Consider the following 25,145-nt stretch of genomic DNA (forward strand, 5'->3'; position numbering starts at 1 on the left):
GAAGCCTCATACTGTCACTACAGTCGTTACAGTGCCAAAAAAGACTAACAATGAATTTAATATTTTTTTTAAAAATGTCTTATTTGGACTTATCTGTCATGTTGGAGCAGTAGCGGTTTTTGGGCGACATGGGTGGTTGTGCAGGGCGGCATCGTGGTGGTGGCGGTATCACAGGGATCAGCAAAAAAAAAAAAAAAACGTTGCTTGTACTCATGCTGCTCCGACATCATGCCAGCGCATTTGGGGGATGGCACAGGCACCGATCGGTTTTCTATCGCCCATTTGCTGGGAGTAAGAGCGCCCTCCGTTTGTGAGGTGCGCCTGCTTGAAAAGCTCAAACACACACAACAGGTGCCGAGAGGAGACAGGTGGGAGCGCAGTTGCTAATAATCAAGTAAAGGGTAAAGACACATGGCATGTAGAATTAAACTCAAGCACATATGACAGAATCAAACAGGAACAAGGGAAACTCAGAAGCAGAACAACAAAACAAGAACAAAAACATAAGCCACATCTCAAAATCCAAAAAAGTCCACAACAGAAACAAAATGCTGGAATAAAGGCACAGGGAATAGGAAAAGGCATAGTTCTAGACATTTCAGGATGTTCAAACTCAATACGTCCAATTCATCGTCTCTGAAGGAAGTCACGTTAGAGTCACGTGTGTTTACGCTGCTGTGGGTGACTATAAATAAGTGCGTCATAACTAAAGCGGTGAAATCTAAAGCAGGTCTGAGTGTTTAACAGGTTCAGTTCTTGAATGATCTCCACAGAACAACACAAACATCTCATCATCAATCATCAGCTACATACTAAAGACCATCATCAGCCAAAGTACTTCAACATGATGTCACTGTATTAAATGTATATTGTACTATGGAGGAGGCAGCATTTAGCTGTAGCCTCCATAAAACCACAGCTGTTCTGGAGAACTTTGTCCACCTTTGATTGTCTTTAAGTTGTGTTGGAGCCACAGAGAGCAAATCTTTGTTCTTTATGGAGAACCAGTGAGGCTGTTTGGACTTTACAAATGTTGAGACCTTTCACAGTTCAACTGGGGGAGGGGTCTTCTACAATCTACTCCTAAGTTCATGACACAGTCTGGCCTTTATTACATTGAGGGCAGTGTCAGTGTCTCTACAATAATTCTACATTCTATGTTAACACATTTCTCAACTCTAAAATAAGCTAAACATTTCTACAGTCGCTTGACATTCTTTTGAGCAGTACATGGTTATTTTACAAAGAGAACAACATTTTAATCTTTTACTGTCTTTCTTTCCCTCACAGGGAAGTCCCAGTACAGTTGGCACAGTACTGGGACTTGTCTATGCTGTTGCTTGCCCCATGTCCCATGGGAGCAATCCCCCCCCCCCCCCCCCCCCCCCCCCCCCCCCCCCCCCCCTTAGTTTAACGGGTTGTCTTTATCAGATTTTGTCAGTCTAGTTGCTTTGCAACCTGCACGGAAATGCTCACTGCTCCCACACATAAAGCAATGCTGACAATATTCCTTATCTTCCTGCACACAAGCAAAACATCTGGGGCGATGACATGTTGAGGGACAATATTGCTGTGATGTAACTCTTTGTTGAAACTGTACTGTTCCATTCACATGCCCAGGTCCATGTGCAGAGTTTTAAATGTTTTAATAACAAAAATTCCTCTCAGATGTATTAACACAAGATTTGATGCAGGTTTCCTTTGTTAAACACACAGAAAAGAGTCTGTTGGAACAAAGGCTCTGTAAAATGAAACTACTCGAGCTCTGAGGGAGTCTGGTGGTGCGATTTAAACCCTGCGAGGCTGCTCTGATAAAAAAGATGGACATTCACATGTGCATTCTCAACATTTTTTTTTCTAAAGGATTTAACAAAACCAGAGAGTTGGTTTAGCAGGAGAAACCTCCGAATGTGGAACCATCAAGTCTGACACATGTGCGCAGGATAGAAACATGTCTTTTTTTATCAATCTGCCATATCGATATCTGCAATATCGGGAACACTTTACTGCTTCTTGGTCGCACCCAAGTCAGCACCTTTTTAGCTGGGCAGAGAGATCAGAACTAAAGGAGAAAAACAAAGTTTGAAAATGACGCACTGAACCAGACAATTGCTAAAGACACAACCTAGTTCATCAAAGTTGCTAAGCTAAATCAAAACCATTAGCAAAGCCTCAGTACTGATGAAAACATAAATGGGCTCCTGAAAGAAAAGAAAAAAAAAACATCCACTGCAGCTGGCGCAGTACTGCACATTTACAAATGAGAGAGACCGGGCAGGTCTGCTCTCCAGCGATAATAACTGAATGACTGAATAAGCCAAATAGAAAAGACCTTTATTATCATTGTACATGTATGACAAAATTCTAGGTGTTTCACAACAACTGTGGAATAAAATAACATATTAAACAGAAAGAATAAATAAAAAACAGGGAAAAATGATAAAATCAGGAGGAATATATACACAAATATATACATGATTAAGAGAAAGGCATACATTAGAGAACAAAATAGTTGCAAAGTGCCTGAAAGTATTGCAAAGAAAAGGCCTGATCTGAATAGAGTCTGTGTGTTTTGCCTGAGGGATGAGGGTTACTCAGGCCATGATGATGTAAATTCTTACATACTGGATTTCCTTGAAATAAATCTCTTTGAACAAACACACACTTTCTTTTCAACCACTGAATGATTTTCCTTCCGTCTTTAGTCTGTGGTTGAGGTTAAGCCACTTGCCTGTTCTTTATCTGCTCTGAATCAGTTAGAAACACTAAAATGCACATTTTATTTACGTCTTTCTTTTTTTTTTAAAAAAGAGTAAAAATACTCAGTTACTCAGTCTGAAAGGCTGATGATAGATGTTGATGTCATAGCTTGTTTTTCTGTATCTACTTTTTAGTATAATAAAATTGTTCAGAGCTTTCTGAACCCCACCACACTCCCTGCTGGTGGCTGATGCTCGCAGCCATCGGTGCATTGGTAATTCCCGATGTCCCTGGATCGGCACTCAGGCATGTACTTGCTCAATCTGGGTGATTGCTTGGTGGGTCCTGACGCCTGTGCCTCGGTCAAGCCCCTTCCAGTGGACGGGGGTCCTCAGGCCTCAAGCCCCGGGGCTCGGTCCGCTCCGGCACAACCAGCTGCCGGCAGACCCTGTGGTCAAGTTGCCGCATCCTCCCTGTAGCTGCTGGGTGACCCCACGTCTGGGGCTCTCCTCAGCTCTTTCCAGGAAGGTGGCACGGCTGCCTCTCCGGTCATCCTCCCTGGGCTGTCATGCTTTGGCAAGCCTCTGGATGTCTGGAGCCTGGATCTCCTTCATGCTTACTTCATGTGATTCAGTATTTATTATCTACTGTTGCCTGTTCCCAACTACTCTTTTCTTCTTATTATTCTTCCCCGTCCCCGAATCCAGTCGGTTCTGATTGTAATAACTTAAAATAAAAACAAATAATAAAGATCAAATAAACTATGACAATCATGTGGACCAGTATAGCAAAAGGTCCACTTGGAAACTAGATCTGTTGGGCATTTTTCTTGACCTTAGGGCCTAACAGCAATATTCTGATTGCTACAGGACATGACGGGCAAAAAAAGAAAGAAAGAAAAAAGTACAAATAAATTGAGATGTAAAATGTGTAAAAGCAGAAAAAAGAATAAAATAGGATTTGAATAAAATATTTAATTTATGGCAGGAAACATTTCCATCAGCACCATCCATTGCAGCTGGCACAGTACTGCACACCTACCAATGAGAGAGACTTGACATGTCTGCTTCCAGTTTGAATGACTGCAGTTCATGGACCTGGTTTTCCTGAGACAGGAGGATGTGTTAATGGCCTCCATGGTCGGCAGAAGGCAGTCAGTGATTTTTGGGCAGTATTAATTACCCTATGTGCAGCCTTCCTGTATTCAGCTGTGGTCGCTGCTCACCAAACCCAGGCAGTAAGAGAACACACTCTCCACATGGACCAGCAGCAGCTTCTGGTCCATGTTACTCTTCCTCAGGATATGGGGGGAAGTGCACCCGCTGCTGGGCCTTTTTTTTTATCAGGGTGGTTGTGTTACCTGTCCACATCAGATAAGTGGTGCTGTGGTTGCCCAAAGACCCAAAGGAGGAGACACATTTAACCTGTTCACCATTTATAATGAGGGGAGTGGAGCCATCTGTGTCTCCTGGAGACCATTATGAGCTGTTTTGTTTTAACATTGTTTAGCATCACATTTATTTTTTGAGCACCAGCTGTTTCACTTTCACAGGGTTTGTTGGAGCACGTCAGTGTCAGAAGGTGGCAGCACAAGATCATAGTTTCATCTTGGGTAGTTAGAAGAGCATTTCTAGACACAAAGCTTGCAAAAACACACTCACACACACATAACAGATGTATGGTTCCAAATGTATAATAAATATTCCAAATTAACACCTAAAATATCACCTGAGCTTAGGTAACCTTTGTAACTAGATGCCAAACTGTGTTGTTTTAATTACTAGTGGTCACGTTTGGTATTACATCAAATGAAATCCCCTGCAGCACTGACCTCAGATGAGAACATGAAGGCTGCACAAAGGGAAAATAATACTGCCCACCTCCTGATTTAAGTGTTTTAATGTTGGGTGTAATGCCTTCCAAAATTACACATTTACATTGGAGCAACATAGTAATGCTACACACTACTGTAGTAAATTCAGTAATTATGTTACAATGTTGGTGCTACTTTTGCTACTTGCATTACAAAGGCTCTTCAATTATTTGCACAATGAATGAATTAAAAATCTATCAGATGTGTTTTTCTTAATGCTACAATCAGCTGATGTCAGTTCGTGTACAGGGAGTAGGTGAGGTCTGCAACTTTTGATGAGAACAGATATTACTTATTTATATAGTTTTTGTAGCAGTAGAGGCTGAGAGTGTGATGGTAAAATGTAAACTGCTTCAAGGACAAAAATAAAATCCTGACTTGTGACTTTGACTCTGTGCAAACATCTGCACAAAAGCATGCTAACACAAAGCTAGCCAGGGAGAAAATTCCTACAGATTTAATGAATTAAAACTCTTTAAACAAACACACACATGCACGTTGTTCTTTTCAACCACTGAATGATGTTCATTCTGTCTTTAGTCTGTGGTTGAGGTTAAGCCGCTTGTCTGTTCTTTGTTATCTGCTCTGAACAGAGGTGTGTATCAGTTAGAAACAGTTAAAATTTTCCATCACTGCTCTTTCTGAAACCCACAGAACCACACGACAGGAACAACATGTGACAGCAAAGTTTATTGATGCTGCAGAGGAAGCAGGACAACGCTGTAGAATCAACTGCACGGTGCCACACAAAGCAAAGTTACAGAGGGCATTCAAAACAATACATTTATATTTTAGTTACTTTTAGTAACTAAACATTTCCGTTGGGCTGACCGCATCTGTTCAAAGATGGTTGTTCATCTCAGACCACCTTTGAACAGAGGCAGTGGTTTACGACACCAGCTGTCTGCTGTCTATAATCCAGTTTTGAGGTCCTTCCCAGGAATGTGATTAGGTAGAGGACCAATAAGGGGTCCATGACCCTCGTGGTGGTCACTCCCACTGGGTTTAAATCTGGGACTCTCCACCATTTGACCTTAGAACTGAAGAAGCTTCTCGGATGAGAGGTGAAAATTTATTTCCAAGCTCTTTAGACAACGATGACCTGGTTGACTGAGAACCTTCACAGACGTGTCTGATAGGCCGTGTGGACCAGTTAGAGACCAGCAGCTGGACGTCGTTGGACTGGTGGACTACATCAGTAAAGAGTAGAGTGACTCTGGTTTAAAGTCTGAACACAAACACACACAGTTCAACATGAGAAGAATAAGCAACTCTAAAACCTTCTGTTGTGTTTATGTGAAGTAAACAGACAGAATGGGGAGAGGATTTAAAGCACATTGGTAGTAAATTTACATTTGATGTTGAGGGTTCAGACGGTGAGGCAGACATTGTCTCTGAAGGATGAAACTACTTACAGGAGAATCAAACTCAAGATAAAGCTTCATTTATGTGAGTTCAATTTAAATTAAGCTGAAACTTTTGGGGAATTTGAAGAAGTTTCAGTATTAACTATGAAGTAAGTGATGCAAATGTTTGTTTTTTGTACACAGTAAACATGAATTGATTGAAAACTGATTGCAAAATTGTTTATAACAGTAAAACATTACTGTAGTAACAGTTACGATTCATAACATCATATCAATGATTTGACATTTGCCATTTCCTGGGGCGATCATGGCTCAAGAGTTGGGTGTTCGTCTTCTAATCGGAAGGTTGCCAGTTCGAGCCCCGGCTCGGACAGTCTCGGTCGTTGTGTCCTTGGGCAAGACACTTCACCTACTGCCTACTGGTGATGGCCAGAGGGGCCGATAGCGCAATATGGCAGCCTCGCCTCTGTCAGTCTGCCCCAGGGCAGCTGTGGCTACAACTGTAGCTGCCTCCACCAGTGAGTGAATGAATAGTGGAATTGTAAAGAGCTTTGGGTGCCTTGAAAAGCGCTATATAAATGCAATCCATTATTATTATTTTTATGGGATCATCTTGTTCACCTTGGATTTCTTTAAAGGTGCTTTTCTACTTTTGGTTTCCTCTCACTGAGCTGTTGATGATTTACTTCAAACTGTTATTTACTAGCATAGTGAGCTGATTCAGTGTGGAGAAGAAAGTTTACTGCAGGTCTCTAACAACCTCAGATATTTATTTACTGTTTTTACTAAATGTGGAAAATAAAAATAATTACTCTGCTTTTAATTAATAAACAGCAGCTGTACCTGTTTGGTCAGACAGCTGTTTGTCCATAACTCATGTCTTCAAGTCTCAGGGCTGAGTGGACAACAGCTGGATCACTCTCTGCACAATAAAACACACACAGAGGACATCACTGCAAGTGCTACAAGTTATAAAAGTGGTAATATTAAAATGGATTTGTCTTTTTAAAAGAAAACAAACTTATTTTTCAACAACAATATTTGATTCTGTTTGTACAGTAACAGTCCTGCATGACAACCTGAGCAGCTGAAGTATTTTTATCTGACAGAGGAAACATGACGACCACAGAGCTGTTAGTTTCTGCTAACGGACTAACCACAGGCTGAAAAACACACAGCCCAACATGCAGAGAAAAACATTCATTCAGCATTCAGAAATCCTACATGACCACTTTGAGTTTTTGCATTAAAATGATTTTCAGAAAGCTTTACATCTGAATCTGAGGTCAAAGTCACCAATGTTTGAACTTGTATGAGATTTTGTACATAATGACTTATTGTATTAATACAGTTGTGTGACTCATGCACAGCAACATGACTAGAAAACCCCAAACAAGAAAATCTAAAAATAAAAACTGACGCCACTTTAAAATCGAGAGGAAGAAATTGAAAATGTACAAACTGAAAAACCTCCAAAGTGGACAGAATTCGCGCCTTGTTTACGTCCAAAACAAGTTAAGCAAATGAATGAATCAAGCGGCGATTTACATTTCTATAGATGTCTTGGGCATTTACCCAATATATCTGTAAATGATGTTCATCGACTTGTCGATATTTTTCCCCCGCGCCTCAGAGCAAAAGAGAAAAGTGATTCAAATGTTATATTTCTCAGCTGTCCCTCGTTTATCGCGGGTGTTATGTTCTAAAAATAACCAGTGATAGGTGAAATCAAGAAGCCAATTTTATTTTTTGACGGTGCAAAACGCAAAACGTTTCGTGGACATCGTGAACATACAGTACTGCACTTAAGAGTCACACTGCTAGCGATAGATGCAGCGATTCTGTACTGTACAGGAGAGACGTCACGGAGGAGATCGACTGCAGCGATCAGGACACAATGTGACGTAAAAAAACAAACTTGCACTAAAAATTCTGCGAAACAGCGAGGTGAAAGGTGAACCGCGTTATAGCGAGGGACCGCTGTAATTCTGAAGGTAAGTCACAACATACCCTTCGTAAATACTAATGTATAGAAACCGTTACCAGCAATCATTCATTTTTGTGTGGCTTTTTCTCACGGTTTGTTAACATGCTGTGTAGGTGTGTACTTGACTAGCTGATCTCGACATAACGGGAAACATCTGGTTTGACTATTGTTCACCTGTAGTTTGAATGCTGAACATTTGCCTGTTTAAATCATGAGACCAGTCACTATACAGAGATGTGCTTCTGAATGTGGACGATGTGTCTTCTGCTGCAGTTCTGCTTGTGTTGAGTGATGTAAACAACTGATCGATTTAAACTCTTTTAGATTTTTTATGACACAACAGTGGTGAGTGTTCCCACCTTCTGCTCTTTGTAACTTAATGCGATCTTTCCGTTTTCGAGTCTTGGACATGATTTTGGAGAATATCTTTGCGGTAGCGATTGACCGCAAAGTAAAGCTACCGGATATGTACAACCCCACATCCGGTCTCAAACCAGGAAGTTAGCATTTTCTCGTGCACAGGGTCAATTATACAAGGAATATTTATGGAGTTTTAATTGTGTTTAACGCATTAATTTAAGCTCAGTGAGTTCACAGAGATCCGTTAACCGAGTTTTATCTTTTCTTTCAATATCAACATGAACACTGGACACACAGCATATCAAACACTACCTCTGCTTCTTCTGATTGGCTGTTGTTGATGACTTGTGATTTTCTGTCACTGTACATGACGTCATCTCCAACGTCTCCTCCATCATCTGAAATGAGCCAGAATGAAAAGCATAATAATTTATTGTGTCATACTGTGAGAAACATCTTAGTGAATATCACATCAAAATAATTTACTGTGAAAAACAAAGTCTGAGTCTCACCTTCAGTTTTCCTGTGAACACATCGTCTCCCTAACAGAACCAGTAACACCAGTAAGAACCCACAGATCGATTTAAGAAATGACAACACAGAGAGAGCAGTGGAGGACAGTGATGGAGGAGGTGTGGATGTAGGTGGAGGTGTGGTGGTGTCTTCCCCTAAAATAAAGCAAACACAGTCATTAAGTTGTCGTCACATTGTGAATGTTGAAAGCTGCAGAAACACAGACAGGTGAGTGTGTCACCTGTGACAGTGATCCAGCTGGATGGAGACTCTCCATGACCGCTGATGTCACACTTGTAGAGGCCTTCATCAGACCTGGAAACATGCTGGATGGTCATGTGACCTGTAGGCTGCTTCCTGACGAGGGAGCCATCTTTATAGAAAGCAGCTGGGAGGTTGGAGGGAGTGGTCTTTGTTTTACAGAGCAGAGTGACGTCATCTCCCTCCATCACAGGGAGGACAGGACTCTGCAGGATCACTGATCCACCTCAACACAGAGACAAACTACAGCATTTCATCCATTTACACACAGCTTCATCAACACTAACTCCACACACTCAGCTTACCAGTGACTGTCAGGTTAACCATGTTACTGATGGTACTCTGATTAGACTCACACCAGTAAACTCCACTGTCCAATGGGAAAACAGTGATGTTACAGGAAGAACCAGACCATCTTCCCCAACCATCTCCACACTGAGTGATCTTATTTTTGGTCCTCAGAGTCCATCCAGCAGAGCTGTCGTCCTCCTCACAGCTCAGAGACACAAAGTCTCCTTCAAAGAACTGAGAGCTGCTGGGACTCACAGTCAGACGAGCTGTGAAGGTTAAAATGAAAAACTGTTGATATTTTATATTTTATAACTTCTGTCTTAGACAGTTGTTAAAAATGCTCTTTGCTTTGTCAATTTTATGTCTGAAACCCAATCAGGTCATATCAGTGAGCATTTATCAGGTTTAAACTGTGACAGAAGAAGGTTACTGACCTTGGTTTGTTGTGCAGCTCAGCAGTGAGATCAGAACTAAAGAGAAATGACACTCAGGTTGATTTGAGGTGAAACTCCAAACAAACAGCTGACAAACTGTTTGTGTGGAGTTATGGAAATATGGTATCTAAGCAGACTCTTACTCTGGATGGCATTACCTTGGCCTCCAGTAACACTGTGAGGAACCTTGGAGTCATTTTTGACCAGGATATGTTCTTTAATGCACATTTTAAACAAATATGTAAGACTGCTTTCTTCCATTTGCGCAACATCTCTAAAGAAATATCCTGTCTCGGAGTGACGGTGAAAAACTAGTTCATGCATTCATCACTTCCAGGCTGAACTACTGCAATTCATTATTATCAGGATGTCCTAAAAACTCACTGAAAAGCCTTCAGTTAATCCAAATCCACCGGTCCGTCGTGGTGAAGAGGGAGCTGAGTGTAAAAGTGAAGCTCTCAATTTACCGGTCGATCTACGTCCCTACCCTCACCTATGGCCACGAGCTGTGGGTAGTGACCGAAAGGACGAGAACAAGCAGCAGAAATGAGCTTCCTCCGAAGGGTGGCTGGCCTCTCCCTCAGAGATAGGGTGAGAAGTTCAGCCATCCGGGAGGGCCTCAGAGTAGAGCCGCTGCTGCTCCACATCAAAAGGAGCCAGCTGAGGTGGTTCGGGCATCTGACAAGGATGCCCCCTGGGCGCCTCCTGGGTGAGGTGTTCCAGGCATGTCCCACCGGGAGGAGGCCCCGGGGCAGACCCAGGACACGCTGGAGAGATTATATCTCTCGGCTGGCCTGGGAACGCCTTGGTGTTCCCCCGGATAAGCTGGAGGAGGTGGCTGGGGAGAGGGAGGTCTGGGCCTCTTTGCTTAGGCTGGTGCCCCCACGAGCCGGCCCCGGATAAAGTGGATGAAGATGGATGGATGGAATTCAAAATCCTGCTCTTCACATACAAGGTCTTAAATAATCAGGCCCCATCTTATCTTAATGACCTTGTAGTACTGTATAAAACCCCTGTGATTTGTGTATATAGACTGTTCCACGGACCCCCTCTAACCACTGCTAAGATGGTACATTCCTCCCATTTTGTGTTTGCGCTGGTTCACCGTGATAGCGCTGGTGGAGCTGGGCTGTTGTACTGAACATGTGTCGTGCGTGTGCGTGAATGATAAGTAAGTGCCTTATATTTGTTTGTTCTATGGTTGTAACTTATCATATACTTGCCTATGTACATTGTGTGATGCTTTTATAGAGTTTTCCCGCGGTTTGTGTAGCCACGAGTCACTGTATATTCACGTTGATTTGACCAAAATGGTGCCACCCTTGTGAACTGAGCTGCCCAAAGTAAAGATGGAGTCTATTCCTGTGCAGCAGCCCATTTGTGTCCACCAGGGGGTGGGGTTTAGTCATTTTCGAATTAGATTTTCTGTTCAACCCTTTCTGTATTATTTAGACCAGTTTGGTTGACTTTAATTGTTTGCTAATTGTAATTTCTGTTATTTTACAGAACCACACACATACATATACTCACACGAATTCACTCCTGGAGATGTTATGGATTAAAGGGACCTAAACTATCATTGCTGTGGACCCTCTCTTTCATCATATAAGTCACCTGTGCCTTCTGACCGAGGATAGGAAAATCCTGCTGTAATTTGCCAGTTTATTAAGCACACACATGTCCAGTTCAAGTACCATATCACCCTATTAGAGCACTTCGCTCTCGCTCTGCAGGCCTACTTGTTGTTCCTAGAGTATTTAAAAGTAGAATGGGAGGGAGAGCCTTCAGTTTTCAGGCCCCTCTTCTGTGGAACCAGCTTCCAGTTTGGATTCGGGAGACAGACACTATCTCTACTTTTAAGATTAGGCTTAAAACTTTCCTTTTTGCTAAAGCATATAGTTAGGGCTGGACCAGGTGACCCTGAATCCTCCCTTAGTTATGCTGCAATAGATGTAGGCTGCCGTGGGATTCCCATGATGACATTTATATTACAAAATAATTATTAAAACAGGTAATAGGATGTGGTTAGTTTGTGTTATTCCCCATTTTTCTGACCTAAATTTATTGCTTTTGTGCTTAAGTTTCACAATTTCCCTAACACTTTGCACATGACTGGGTAGCATTAGCAGTTTATATCCTGTGTGATTTATGTATTTGTTTTGTTTTGTTTTTTAACAAAAATGCCAAGAAAAACTCTTTCTATTTTGATTAGACTGAAGATTTAAGCTCACTGGGCCCATGTGATTTTCATGTTTTTTAAGTGGGCTAAAGCACAGACTTTGGGAATGGCTGGTTTATCACAAGTAGTTGCTGATGTTAAGTCAGATAAATCTACAGATTAAATGTAAATTAGTAGAGTAATGAGTTTTTAGAGAAATTTATGAAGTCATCACTAGTTAAAGTTAATGTGATGCAGAACTTGAAATTCAATAAATTGAATTGAACTTGGCTTCACTGCTGAAAATAAACTTGGGCCTGTTTTCCATTCAATGACAATTTTTACATTTTTTACATTTTACATTTTTACTGTTTGTAAACATCAGCCATTCAGCTGCTAGAAGAGTAATCAGTGTGATTATATGGGACACCTTTCATCCTGCAGTTAATAGTTTATATTCAGCCTGATTTGTTTTTCATGTCTTGTCCTCCATCATCAGTTATCAGGAGAGCAGACAGTCAAAGTACAAGAATTCAAACAAACACAGAGATTCTACTTACAGAGCAGACACAGCACAGATGTTTCCTTCATCGTCCTTCTCACTCATTTGAGCTTTTTTTCATTTCTGTCACTGACACCAAGTAAAGCCCGCCCTCTTCCTCTGAGCACCAGCTTTTCTATTGGTTCAAACACAGAGGAGGTAACTCATGTTTTTCCTTGTCTAAAGATAGAAGTGAATAGAATTATTTAAATATTCTTATCAGTGAAAAAGCTCAAGTGTAGTTTTTTTTCTGGAAATACTTTGAAATAAAGTGCTGTGGCTTAAAGCTGCCACACTAACACACAAGACCAGAAGATCATGAGTGTTTTAAGATAATCTGATTACATTTCATAACTGTCATGGAACATTTATGCTCCCACACTTTATAAATATGGCCACTAGTGGGCGGTGTTTGACCCTAAAGTCTATAAAGATACAAGCAAATTGTCAGTGATGCTTCTAGTTTGTTTTGCCTAGTTCTCATTAGCAGTCAGTTCCTTCATTTTTACATGTATTATATTGCATTACTCTTTAGTTAGGCAATGGGGTTACATTAGAGAGCTTTTATTGTGAAAATGTTGCAGGTTGCACAATGATCCGATAGCAGACATGTAGATGAGGCTGATATAGAGAAATGATTTTGTTCATGATCTAATCAGGAGCTCACCTATATTATATATATTATAGCAATTCATTGTTTTGCTCCAGTACTCCGGTACACTACAAACCTAACAATGAAATCATCAAAACTGGAATAACTGATTAGTCTGAGTTTTGAGTTCAAACTCTGCTGAACTAAATGAAAAGAACGAAAAGACAACATGCCATAAAATGTTTTCAAAACTTTATTGTCAATAAACAGAGTCACAAAAAATAAATTAATTAATTAATCAATCAATAACATTTGACCTGATTTTGAAATGTAAACTGCAGGAACAGAGAAGAAAAGATCAACATCAAAATCTGCAGTTACACTGAAATATAACATAACACTGTACATTATAACATTCATTCAGTTGAAGATGATCAATAAATCCTAAACACTATCAGGCAGATCACTGATCGTTTATAATCCACAGTAATCCATCGTTTCTTCACCACATACAGTGTTTATGGTGCAGGTTGGTTCAGTTAGTATCAATAATTATACTGTAACAGCTGATCTCTGCATGAGGATTAAATTGTGTTGTTCACACCTCACAGAACAAGTTTGATCTCACAAACAGCTGAACCTGAAGATGAAACACACTCAGTGACTCTGTTATTGTAACATACAGGACACTGAACTGATAAATAATGAGGGCAAACAAATGATGAACAAAGTAGGTTCTGCTGACAATCACAGACTTTTGTTTAAAATGAGTTCACTCAGAAGCTGAATATTTTGTTTTTGCAAACCTTGATCTTATTTGATGTGTATTTGTTTGATAATGTGACCTCCTGTGTGCTCCACATATGAAGTGAGGCAGAAATGAAAATAACTTTAAGACTTGAAACTTACACTGGGATGAGCAGCTAACCTGATAAAAGAAGTCACAGATTTCAATGCTGTAGGGTAATGATGTGAAATTTCATGTAACAGTCTAAACAAGTCTGATGAAAATCAGAGAAATGTGAAATAAAAAATATGGACGCGTTTGATGTCCCTCTGATTGAGATTCAGCATTATTAGTTTCTTTTTTAAAGTTTAAAATCATCCTTCTTGATTTCAGTGAAACAGAATTTAGGACTGTGATGAGCAAGTAGATTCATAGTTCACTTTCTTATCCTGCTTGTGTTTTCGGTAGATCAAAAAAGCAACAACAGGAACAAACAGAAGAACAGCAGCAACTGATAGACCGACTTTCAGTCCAACAGATCCTGCCTCCTTCCCTCCATCCTCCTTCCCTCCATCCTCTGTGTCTCCTCCTGTCTGACCTGCAGGTGAGAAACAGGTGTGAGGTGTCAGCTGTCAGGTAGGTGATGAGTGAAGAACAGAACAGAATCCATTTCCTCTTCAAACTGCTGTCAGACATTATCTACTGCACTCTGATGTTTCTCTCTGGAAGCAGTCCTGCTGTTTCCTGAGGAGGAGGACAAACTAGTTCATTCTCAAGTGTCAGAGTGACATCAGGGATCCCTGTGGAGTGTCCATGAGAGTTATTCGCTTTTGAGTCATTTCTGTCTCTGTGTTCATCAGCAGGAGATTCAGAATTCAGAAAGCTCTCAGACATTTGAATCTGCAGTTCAGCAGGAGGACGATGTGAGTCCTCTCTCTGTAGTTTATCTTTCCTGAAGAGCCAATAACCAACAAAGGCACCACCAACAACAAGGAAAACAACAACTGCAAGACCAGCTGCAACAGATCCTGCCTCCTTCCCTCCATCCTCTGTGTGTCCTCCTGTCTGACCTGCAGGTGAGAAACAGGTGTGAGGTGTCAGCTGTCAGGTAGGTGATGAGTGAAGAACAGAACAGAATCCATTTCCTCTTCAAACTGCTGTCAGACATTATCTACTGCACTCTGATCACATCACTCAGACCAGCTGCTTTCTACAAAGTCTCATCAACAACATCTTTAGAAACAAACATCAACAACCAGGAAGCAGCTTCACCTCTGATCACACACACACTCAACTCTACTCACTCACCTGGAGGATCAACACTCAGGGAGATATTGCAAATGTGTTCATTGTTTGGGCTGCTCATGAAGACACGACACTCGTATGTCCCACTATCAGCAGTCGTCGCATTCTTCAGAATCAAAGACACGTCTCCATCCTTCATCTGTCTGTCCGGCAGATCCACCCGGTTCTTAAAAGATGGATGCTGGTTGTCTGGTTCAAAGTGTCCATCTCGGTACAAAAGGACATGTTGTGGCTTCAGGTCAGCTCTGCTATGATGTTGTTGTTTGGAGCTCGATATGTCAGAGTGACGTTCTGTCCAGACTCAGCTGTGATGTTTTTCTGGTCTGAAACAGAAAACAGAGCAGAGAGGTTAAAGGTCAAAGCATAAATGTTCACTTCTGTAGTGAGAGTGAGAAGAGCTAATTGAACACATTGAAAAAATTAAATGTTATCAGGAAATGATCAGACAGGAGAGGGTTTTCAGGAAACACTGTTAAATGTTCAGTTTCTATGCCATATGTTAAAACAAGATCTAGAGTGTGATTAAAGTGGTTCTTTTACATTTTGAGAGAAACCAATTGAGTCTAATAACAGATTAAATGCCATGTTGAGGCTGTCATTTTTAGCATCTACATGGATGTTAAAATCACCCACAATAATTATTTTATCTGAGCTCAGAACTAAATCAGATAAAAAGTCTGAGAAATCAGACAGAAACTCTGTGTGAGGTCCAGGTGGACGATAGATGATAACAAGACTGGTTTCTGAGTCCTGCCTTCAAATGAATTAAAACTGCAGCCTTACAGATGAGATTTACCAGAAACAGTTAGTCCAACACAACTTATTACAAACATAATAATTACTGCATAATATACAATTAATACATAATATAAAATAAATCTTTCAATGGTGCTGAGGGTCTGTTGAGCAAAGGAGGGGCCTCATAAACCAGCAAACTATATACAGGAAGTGCTCAGTGGACGATACCAAATGTGGAAAAATTATAGGGTCGTTTATTTTCTTTCATGTTTAAGAAAGATGTTTGTTTTTTTACTGTAACTTTGAACTTAATAATGTTAACTGTATCAAAATGTTTTATGTTTTTTTTTTATTTTCCTAGAGTTTTTTTCATAATCGTCATTATTAATGTGGGAAGATGTTATTGTTTGTTATGAACTCACAGACATTTCGTTTCTTGTGTTTTTCACAGTTTACTTACTGAATTGAGTTCCTGCAGGTTCCACAAACAAAAACACATCCTGATAATAAGTGAACATAATGTGTGAGAGGAAGCAGCCTCTCATTATAAGACACTGTGAGTCTCTGCATGCTGCCTTTATGTAGCTACAGCTGTTTGTTTACACTGAACGAAAAGCTTTGTAGCTGCATACTGACTCCTGAAACTACAACACATCACACTGACACACACATTACACTTCTTTGTCTCTGTGAGATCTGATCACACCGACATGTTAGGTCCACACAGACTCCACCCAGCCTCGTGTCTCCATCACAAACACGGAAAAACTGAATCAATATGAAAATAAATCTTCAGGAAATGTTGTTAACATGTAAAGCAGACTGATGCTTTTCCTCTCTGTCCCACAGAGTGAATCTCACCTGCACAGACAAACACGAAGAGGCTGACAAACAGCAAAGTCGAGCAGAGCGACGCAGTCACAGCAGACATTTCCGTGTTCTTGAACTCCGACGCTTCGATTGTTCTAAATGTCTCAGGATGGTTTTATTTAAATAAATGAACCTGAGTTTAAATCCTGACTAAATGAGATTAAATTTAAGGTTTAAATGATCCTGAAAGTCTCTGACTGAGAACAGATCTGACTTTTTAGACACTCGTTCAAACTCAATACGACCAATTCATCGTCTCTGAAGGACGTCACGTCAGAGTCACGTGTGTTTACGCTGCTGTGGGTGACTATACATAAGTGCGTCATAACTAAAGCAGTGAAATCTAAAGCAGGTCTGAGTGTTTAACAGGTTCAGTTCTTGAATGATCTCCACAGAACAACACAAACATCTCATCATCAATCATCAGCTACATACTAAAAACCATCATCAGACAAAGGACTTCAACATGACGTCAATGTATAAACATGTATATTGTACTATGGAGGAGGCAGCATTTAGCTGTAGCCTCCATAAAACCACAGAGAACTTTGTCCACCTTTGATTGTCTTTAAGTTGTGTTGGAGCCACAGAGAGCAAATCTTTGTTCTTTATGGAGAACCAGTGAGGCTGTTTGGACTTTCCTATGAAACATCAGTGCAGGAGTCTCTCAGTACATCTGTTTACAGTGAGGACAAAGAAGCAGCAGAAACAGAGAAAACATACATGACTGTAATCAGAGTACATGAGAGTAACTGAGTACACTTCCTGTTTGTGATTGAGGTGATTTTCTTCTTTATATTGTGTCAGATAAAGTCTGACAGCTTTTGGTTCTTCAGATGATGAAACACATTGAATTCATTTAATTTGATGTGTTTTCACAGATGAAACCAGCCAACAGTGAATCTAATGCCTCACACTAACTCCACATGACATCCATTTCTAACCAGCTGAACCAGTTAGTAGTTTTTCCACTAACGCTCACATATGTCATCCTGTCAAAATACCTAAAAGACTTAAAGACGTAATTTTAAACACTTACTGTTGTTTAGAAGGATCTCTGAAAGAAAATCAAGTTATCCAGTGACAGATTTAAAAAAACAAACAAAAAACAAACAAACTGTGAGGTCAGTATACCCTGTCAGTTTCTCAGCAGGTCAAAAGGAAGGTTTGTTATAAAAAACCAAGAAGTTGCACAGTTGTAAATATTTGACAAATGAAAAAATCTAATCATAACATATTTAAAAGTTTAAAATTTGAAGGTAAGGGTGCCTCTGTATCAAACACCCACAAACGAAACTAACCTGTATTTCCCTGTCAGCTGTTTCATATAAGACACCTGCATCATCACGTTCACGCCCACCTTTGCTCGTCAACTGTTTGAGATGCTGCAAGCCCAGATGTGAAAAACAAATACCTCACATTCAAAGATAAAAGAGAGAGAAACTATTTCACTGAGACAGGTAAATATTAAATAAAATTCCTACACCACACAGTCTGTGAAATTTGAGGAACTTGATCAAAGTACTATTAACAGTTTAGACACCAATAAAAGAATATCTTTTCCTTAACAGTACAAAACACTTCACTACATAGATTAACAATCCTTCAACCCACTAAAGCTCACAGACTTTACTCAACCTGTCAGATTACCTTAAAGACTGAACGACATCATTTCAAACACTTAATGTTGTTATAAATCTCTGAAACCCTCAAACACGCTTCTGATCATCAGCATGGAAAAATGCTCCACTGAAAGATTTTTTTAAAGTGTTTGGTTCATGTGCCCTGTTGTTCATTATTAGGTCAAAAGGAACTTCTTTAAAATTGATTCTCCAGAAGCCAAAAGGTTAAAGAAAAATAAAAAATAATAAAAGGTTGAAAACATAAAAAAAAAAACAAATTATAAAACTTAACAGGTTAAAAATCTAAAATAAAGAGACCTCTGAATCAACGAGGAAATGCATCTGTATTTCCTTGTTAACCTGTTTTACAAGACAAATCTGTGACAGCAGTGTCACCATAGAAACCAGTCTTCTTCTTCTGATTGGCTGTAAGCGTGTGTATTTGAAAAACAAATATCACAGAGAAATCTCTTTCACTGATCTTAGTTTGATCCAAGCAAAAGAACTGGAAACAACAACCATACAGAGTCCAGCAGCTGCTGTCAGCCACATTATTAATGATGATTATTATTATTGTTAGTGCTCACAGACACTCAGCAAGTAAAGGTTTAATATATTAATGATCTCACTCAACCTGCCATTTCACTGACTTTAAAATAAATGCAGTCATTAAGTTCTAAAACATAACAGCCTCAAATTCTCTCAGCTAGATGGAAAATTAAAAAATAATGAGAAGAAAGAAACAGGATATTGTAGTTTCATCATAGTGTGGATTTCGATGGAAATCACACTGAGTTTGCAATAATGCTACATAATAGTAATCATCAGTTCTCTCTTTAAAGTTGTGTGGAGGTGTTCAGCAGAAAAAGTTTTAATTGTTTTAGTGCTGTTTTGTTTTAGTTCACTCTTCTGACAGGATGGAACAACTAAAATAATCAATGAAACATAAAACACTTTGTAAGGTCCATGTACCCTGTTGTTTTTCCACTGACCTAAAGGAACATCCTTAAAATTGATTCCACACAAGTAGAAAGTTAAACAAAATGTTACAAAACTAAAAACCAAATGATAAAATATAACAAGATAAAAATCTGAAAGTAATAAGACCTCTGTACCAAGCAGCTATCAACAAGTGAATGCACCAGTTTATCCTTGTTAACCTGATTTACAAGACAAATCTTAAACCTGTGCTAGACTATTCATCACAGTGTAGATGATGGAGGCGTGTTTGTGTATCTGTCAGTATCCTGGTTAACTTGGATTAGCAGTGAGGGTCAGAACTAAATGTTGCTCAATACATTTTTTTTTTCTTTTCTTTTGTGCAGCTGTGATTACAGATGTTCTTTTGCCTTCAGAAACCATCATATGTGAATCAAAAAAAGACAAAAAGACAGAAAATAATAAATAAAAATAGTATACATTTTATTATAAGAAATCATATTGTAAGAACCTGCTTTTTTTCATTTGAGGAACATATCAAAACTTAGATCCATGTGTCAACAAGTGAACTTTTGTCTCTACTATATATCTCGACGATAGGCGCCACCCTCACATCTTTCATACACGCACAAACAAAAACATTCCACATTGCCCATGTCACTTGTTTTATGCTTAGCCCTCACCTAAAGCAGGAGGAGTCTAACTATCTTTTTAACATCTCCCATGAACTCATAATGGCCCCAGTGTGTGTGTGTGTGTGTGTGTGAGGGAGGGGGGGGTAGAACATAAGGCCCATTTGTGGTGGACATGCATATAACTGGTGACAAAAAAAAACTCTGCAGTGAGACGATTGAAACACTAACTCCATTTTAATATTTTAGGCTTACCCATACTCTCATAACACAAACATATAGGGCCTTAGAGCATCCAGAGTATGTATATTGTATATTATACATTATACATTATACATTATTATGTATATTATATATGTATATCCAACCTCACCTCTGGTGCCGGTGCCCACCTCTCAATTTTAAATGCATGTAGACATTGAGGGTTCTTGGGAGGGGTCGTGCTGACACTTCTGCTTTCTGGCAGGAAGCACCATGCCCCTCCCCTCCTGTGTTTTAAAAAAAGCAACACAACATATGAGAGGACGGAGTGAGGTATGGGGCCTTCACACCTCTGTTCTGTGTACACCGTTGGGGTAGGGGGTTGGGAGGAGATGGCTGTGTGGTTGTGGTCTGGGACGCTGGCTGCTGGGCCAGGGGCGGTCTGCTTGTCTCCACCCCAGGGAAAAGGGTAACATTTCCTGCGTCTGGGAGCTGATTACCCCTGTGAGGGTGGTGATACCTGGACCTGGGGCTATAGAGTATGTTTGGGGAGTGTGAACGGGTGTACAGTGTTCATCTTTGTCCCCATGTTGGGCGAGTGCTGAGTATTGGTATACTACATATGTGTTCACGAGATTGGGAATGTATGCTTGTATTTGGGTGTGACAGTTTTTCTATGTGTCTGGTTGAGTCTCTACCTCTCTGGGAACATCTCAGGACCCCCCAGGTATGGAGGCCTCTGTCCCCCCACCACAACTCCCTGCCAGTGGCTACTGCCCTCACCCGTTGGTGTGCTGGTGGTTTTCGGTGTTCAGCGCTGGGTGCTCAAGTGTGTACCCGTCTCACTCCCAGTGGCTGCTTGGTGGGACCTGGTGACCGGGGCATGGGTGGGACCCCTTGGGGCGGTGGGGTCCGCTCTGGCACAGTCGGCTGCCGGCAAGGCCTGCAGGCTTGTCACTGCAGCCCTGTGTGGCTTCTGCACTGTGGCTGCGGAGGGCCCCACGTCTGGGGCTCTCCTCAGCACTTTCCAGGAGGGTGGCGCGGTTGTCTCTCCGGTGGTCCTGCTTGGGCTTTAGCATTTTGGGGTCCTCTAGATTTCCAGGACCTGGGTCTCCTTCATGCCTGCTTCATGTTCTCGGGGGCAGGGCTATGGCTCCCCACACCCTATAATAGATTGTTCAAAAAGTTTATCCATGTAACAGACTACTGAGAGTTTTTGAACATTAACACAGGTATACACACGCATGTTTCCAAAAACAAACTGTATCTTCCTTGGCTGCTACCTCAAAGCATATCTGGCGCTGTCGGCCTCACGTGCTGCTCAGTACCATTCAATATTTAGTATTTACTGTTAAGCTGGGCATACACTGCGATTTTGGGTCCTTTTTGAGGTGATTTTTCAGTCATGCGACCATTTTCAGCCAGAGTTTCGTCCTAATCATATATCGTGCATTATGTAGTATACATGGGGTAAGGAGAAGCGATTAAGACCTCACCGAAACAAACACAAAACAAGGAGCCAGGGTCCAAAACAAACGGGAAACACAAGTTCAAACCAAAGTGCCCACAACAGCCTGAGGCTCAGGAAACAGTCCAAAACCAAACTCAAACCAAACCAAAGGTCCATCAAAGAAATGAACTAAGGACTAAGTCAATAACTGAAATGAGTGTACCAGGGACAAACATACAAGGTGTAGTGGTGGTTGGGATGGTGGTTGTAGTGATGATGGATGTGCAGGTAGCAGGGCTAGTGACTGAGCAGATAACTGACTCTTAGCTGCTCTCCTCCGGGGAGCAGGAACTGGTACCGGGCCTGGCCGAACTCCAGCCATCCCCACCCAAGGAACACATACAGGTGCAGGGACAAGCTGGGTTCTGGCTGCCTTTACCCTGGGAGCTGGTGTAGGTGCAGGAGCTAACTGGACCTCTGCTGCTCCTACCCAAGGAACTGGAATGGGTGCAGGAGCCGGCAAATCTCAGGATCTACCACATTTCACGGATCACATTAACTTGGTGGACCGATACATCAAATTCACCAGGGAGAATATGAAAAGTGGCAGGTTGGCCTTCTTAGACTGTGAGATTTCCATCAGTAATGGGGGACATCTAAAAGCTGACGTGTACCATAAACCTACACATAAGAATCAGTATCTAAGGTTTGACTCTCATCATCCACTGGAGCACAAACTGGGTGTAACCAGTACGCTACAACACAGAGCGAACACCATCCCCACTGACACAGCGGCCAGAGAGGCAGAAGAACATCACATCAAGAAGGTCCTGAGTAAATGTGGTTTTCCCAGCTCGACTTTTGTCAAAGCTGGAAAGGCACCTAAAGAAAGCTCCAGCCGATCCAGGAGAGAAGGACAACCGCTGCCCAAGTGAAAACCTGTAGTGATCCCGTACGTGTCAGGACTATCGGAGCAGTTGAGACACATTTTTTCTAAACACCAGGTCTCTGTGGCTTTTAAACCCCAAAACATGCTGTGCCATAAATTGGTCCACCCCAAAGATTGTGTCCCCCGACACAAACAAGTAACATATTGCACGCTGTTAAGTGCCAGGAGGATTGCCAGGATTTATACATCGGGAAAACCAAACAACCTCTGGCAAAGCGGATGGCACAACACAGAAGAGCTACTTCGTCAGGCCAGGACTCTGCAGTCTATTTACACCTACAGGCCAGTGGACACTCTTTCAAGGATGAGGATGTGACATCCTGGACAGGGAGGAACGCTGGTTTGAGCATGGAGTCAAGGAGGCCATTTACGTAATAAGGGAAAGACCATCTCTGAATCGAGGAGGGGGCCTAAGGGTACAACTTTCTCCATCTTACAATGCTGTGATTGCAGCCATTCCCCAACTCTCTGTGAATGGTACTCATGGCCATTGATCAGTGGGCTTTGATCAGTGGGTTTTGATCAATGATCATGAGAATTTGCATAATTATGATTAAGGAACTGACCTCCCAGCCCATTGTTCCTTCACTGGGCTGGTTTCAGTCATTGTGCAAATGTACTGTTTATAAGATTTGGGGAAACGTTCAGTCAGCTGAGACTGGAGAAGTCACTTGGATGAGTGACGAAATGTTTCTCCCACAAAACGCTACGTCCAGATGAACAGAATCAACTTTTAGAGATCTGTCTTACAAAGCACAGCCAGAGAGTTAAGACACACAAGGACCAGGACAACTGGCTGAAAAGCATGGTGCACGGAGTTAAACTGACATGACTGGGGAACGGAAAAGTTAACCTTGTCAACCAACTCTGCAGTGCTAAAAACCAAATTCTTTTGCCAGTCTATGTATATGTTGCCTCACTACGATGATGACCAGAGGGGCAACTGGTTTCCTGTTCAACAACGTGTGGTGCTGTGATAAAGAATAGAAAAAGGGTTTATTCTTCACAACAGCTTAGAACAGCTTCAGGTATCACCATACTAACCGCAAAGAAATGGCCTTATGCTTCAGTCCAGTTTACCATACATGGCCACAGTTCCCTGAGCTAGAGACTGTATAAATCTCTCAATACAACTTTGACAAAACATGAACAAAATGTTGCTTAAATCCATTGATAATATCAGATCCACAATGTATTTTTTATGTAATTGTAATTTTTAACTACATTTACAAACATCATAAAATTAACTCATTTTTAAACATTTTCATTCTTGTTCAGCACTAAATTATTTATGTGAAATGTATTTCCACTGTACTGACAATGTAACTTCTGTTTTTTTAAATATAGCTATTTTACTCTTTACAAGAAAATATTGTCTTTGACAATGCAAATGCAAATGAAAACATAAAGTTCATCTTCCACATCATGATATTCTAAGAGGCACATATGAGGATTAAGGAGGGTTAAGGAATACTTTTAAATATCATATAACAGTTTCCTTGGTAGAAAACTGTGCAGACTGTCATGAATGTGTATTATGTAAACACTTTTTTAAACACAGAACACCTTCACCAAAGTCTTTGTTTCATACTTTACATAAAGCATGGTTGCTGAGGCAACAGTAAAATTAGACTGCAATGGAAAGGAGAAGTTTGAAATGACATTTGCCTTCACATTTGAAATTCACAATAGCCTTATCGAGCACAGGATCAGGGGATGGCCGTGTCACGTAATGTGGAAACACACTTCTGCAAACACACCATGTTCATTTCTGTTTCCTCTCTGAAAGTTAAAACCATCATTACCATTCTGCATCTTTTTATTGCAAAACCACAGTTATGTGCTTGTTCTTACTATTTAGAGTTAGAGAAACAGCCATACTATATTTTGAATCATCCTCCATCAAATCAGTGAGCACATTATTAACAGCTATCTATGACCTGGGGATTAGATTTACAAAAAAGAATTGTTGAGATAATGGGTAGAGAAATGCTACCTATACAACTGAGATTTAAACAGTATTTTATGAGAAAAGTGACTTACAGTAAATGAGATGGGAGAAAATTAAAGTAGTTTTAGCAGTTCCACATTATTGAGTGCCAGTGAGGTTCTGGTGTTAGTGATTTTTCTTAAATAAGACTAAATGAGACCCACAAATGATGGAGTTCTGTGCCAGATGGCCTGGCCTCCACAGTCACCTGATCTACATCTAAACAAAATGGTTTGGGATGAGATGGACCCCAGAGTGAAGATAAAGGGCCAACAAGTGGTCAGCATCTCTAGGAAAGCATCTCTTACAGGTGATTATATCATGAAGCTCATCGAGAGAATGCCAAGAGTGGGCAAAGCAGTAATCAAAGCAAAGGGCTATTTTGAAGAATCTAAAATATGAAATATGTTTTGAATTCTTTCACACTTTTTTGTTTACTACATGATTCCATATTTGTTTATTCATAGTTTTGATGCCTTCAATGAGAATCTACTATGTAAATAGTCATAAAAATAAAGTAGAATCGTGAAATGAGAAGCTGATTCCAAACTTTTGACTGGTGGTGCATGAGTCGGAAAATCCTTCATTTCCTTGCAGTACACATAGAGGCTTGTATTTTTTCACTCCTGTTCAGCTTCTGCACTC

At 40.7% G+C, this 25,145-nt stretch overlaps 2 protein-coding genes and 1 long non-coding RNA gene across 4 annotated transcripts in view; 1 reads left to right on the forward strand and 2 right to left on the reverse strand.

The window, feature by feature from the left end:
- Nucleotides 1-25,145, forward strand: part of LOC146521463 (programmed cell death 1 ligand 1-like) — a 283,173-nt gene that overhangs the window by 125,288 nt on the left and 132,740 nt on the right. The window lies entirely within an intron of this gene.
- On the reverse strand, nucleotides 6,123-9,496 carry LOC146521470 (uncharacterized). The gene is made up of 5 exons (XM_085155338.1): nucleotides 9,367-9,496; nucleotides 9,042-9,287; nucleotides 8,800-8,955; nucleotides 8,600-8,685; nucleotides 6,123-6,862 (listed from the first exon to the last, which is right to left on the reverse strand). Exons 1-5 carry the CDS (start codon nucleotides 9,386-9,388, stop codon nucleotides 6,830-6,832), a joined length of 543 nt encoding a protein of 180 aa, XP_085011464.1. The 5' UTR covers nucleotides 9,389-9,496; the 3' UTR covers nucleotides 6,123-6,829.
- On the reverse strand, nucleotides 10,899-15,218 carry LOC146521471 (uncharacterized). The gene is made up of 2 exons (XR_014873399.1): nucleotides 15,113-15,218; nucleotides 10,899-14,402 (listed from the first exon to the last, which is right to left on the reverse strand). It is a non-coding gene; the product is annotated as an uncharacterized LOC146521471 (long non-coding RNA).

This window comes from Neolamprologus multifasciatus, chromosome 3 (assembly GCF_963576455.1).
Source record: "Neolamprologus multifasciatus chromosome 3, fNeoMul1.2, whole genome shotgun sequence".
In the NCBI taxonomy this organism is placed as follows: Eukaryota; Metazoa; Chordata; class Actinopteri; order Cichliformes; family Cichlidae; genus Neolamprologus; species Neolamprologus multifasciatus.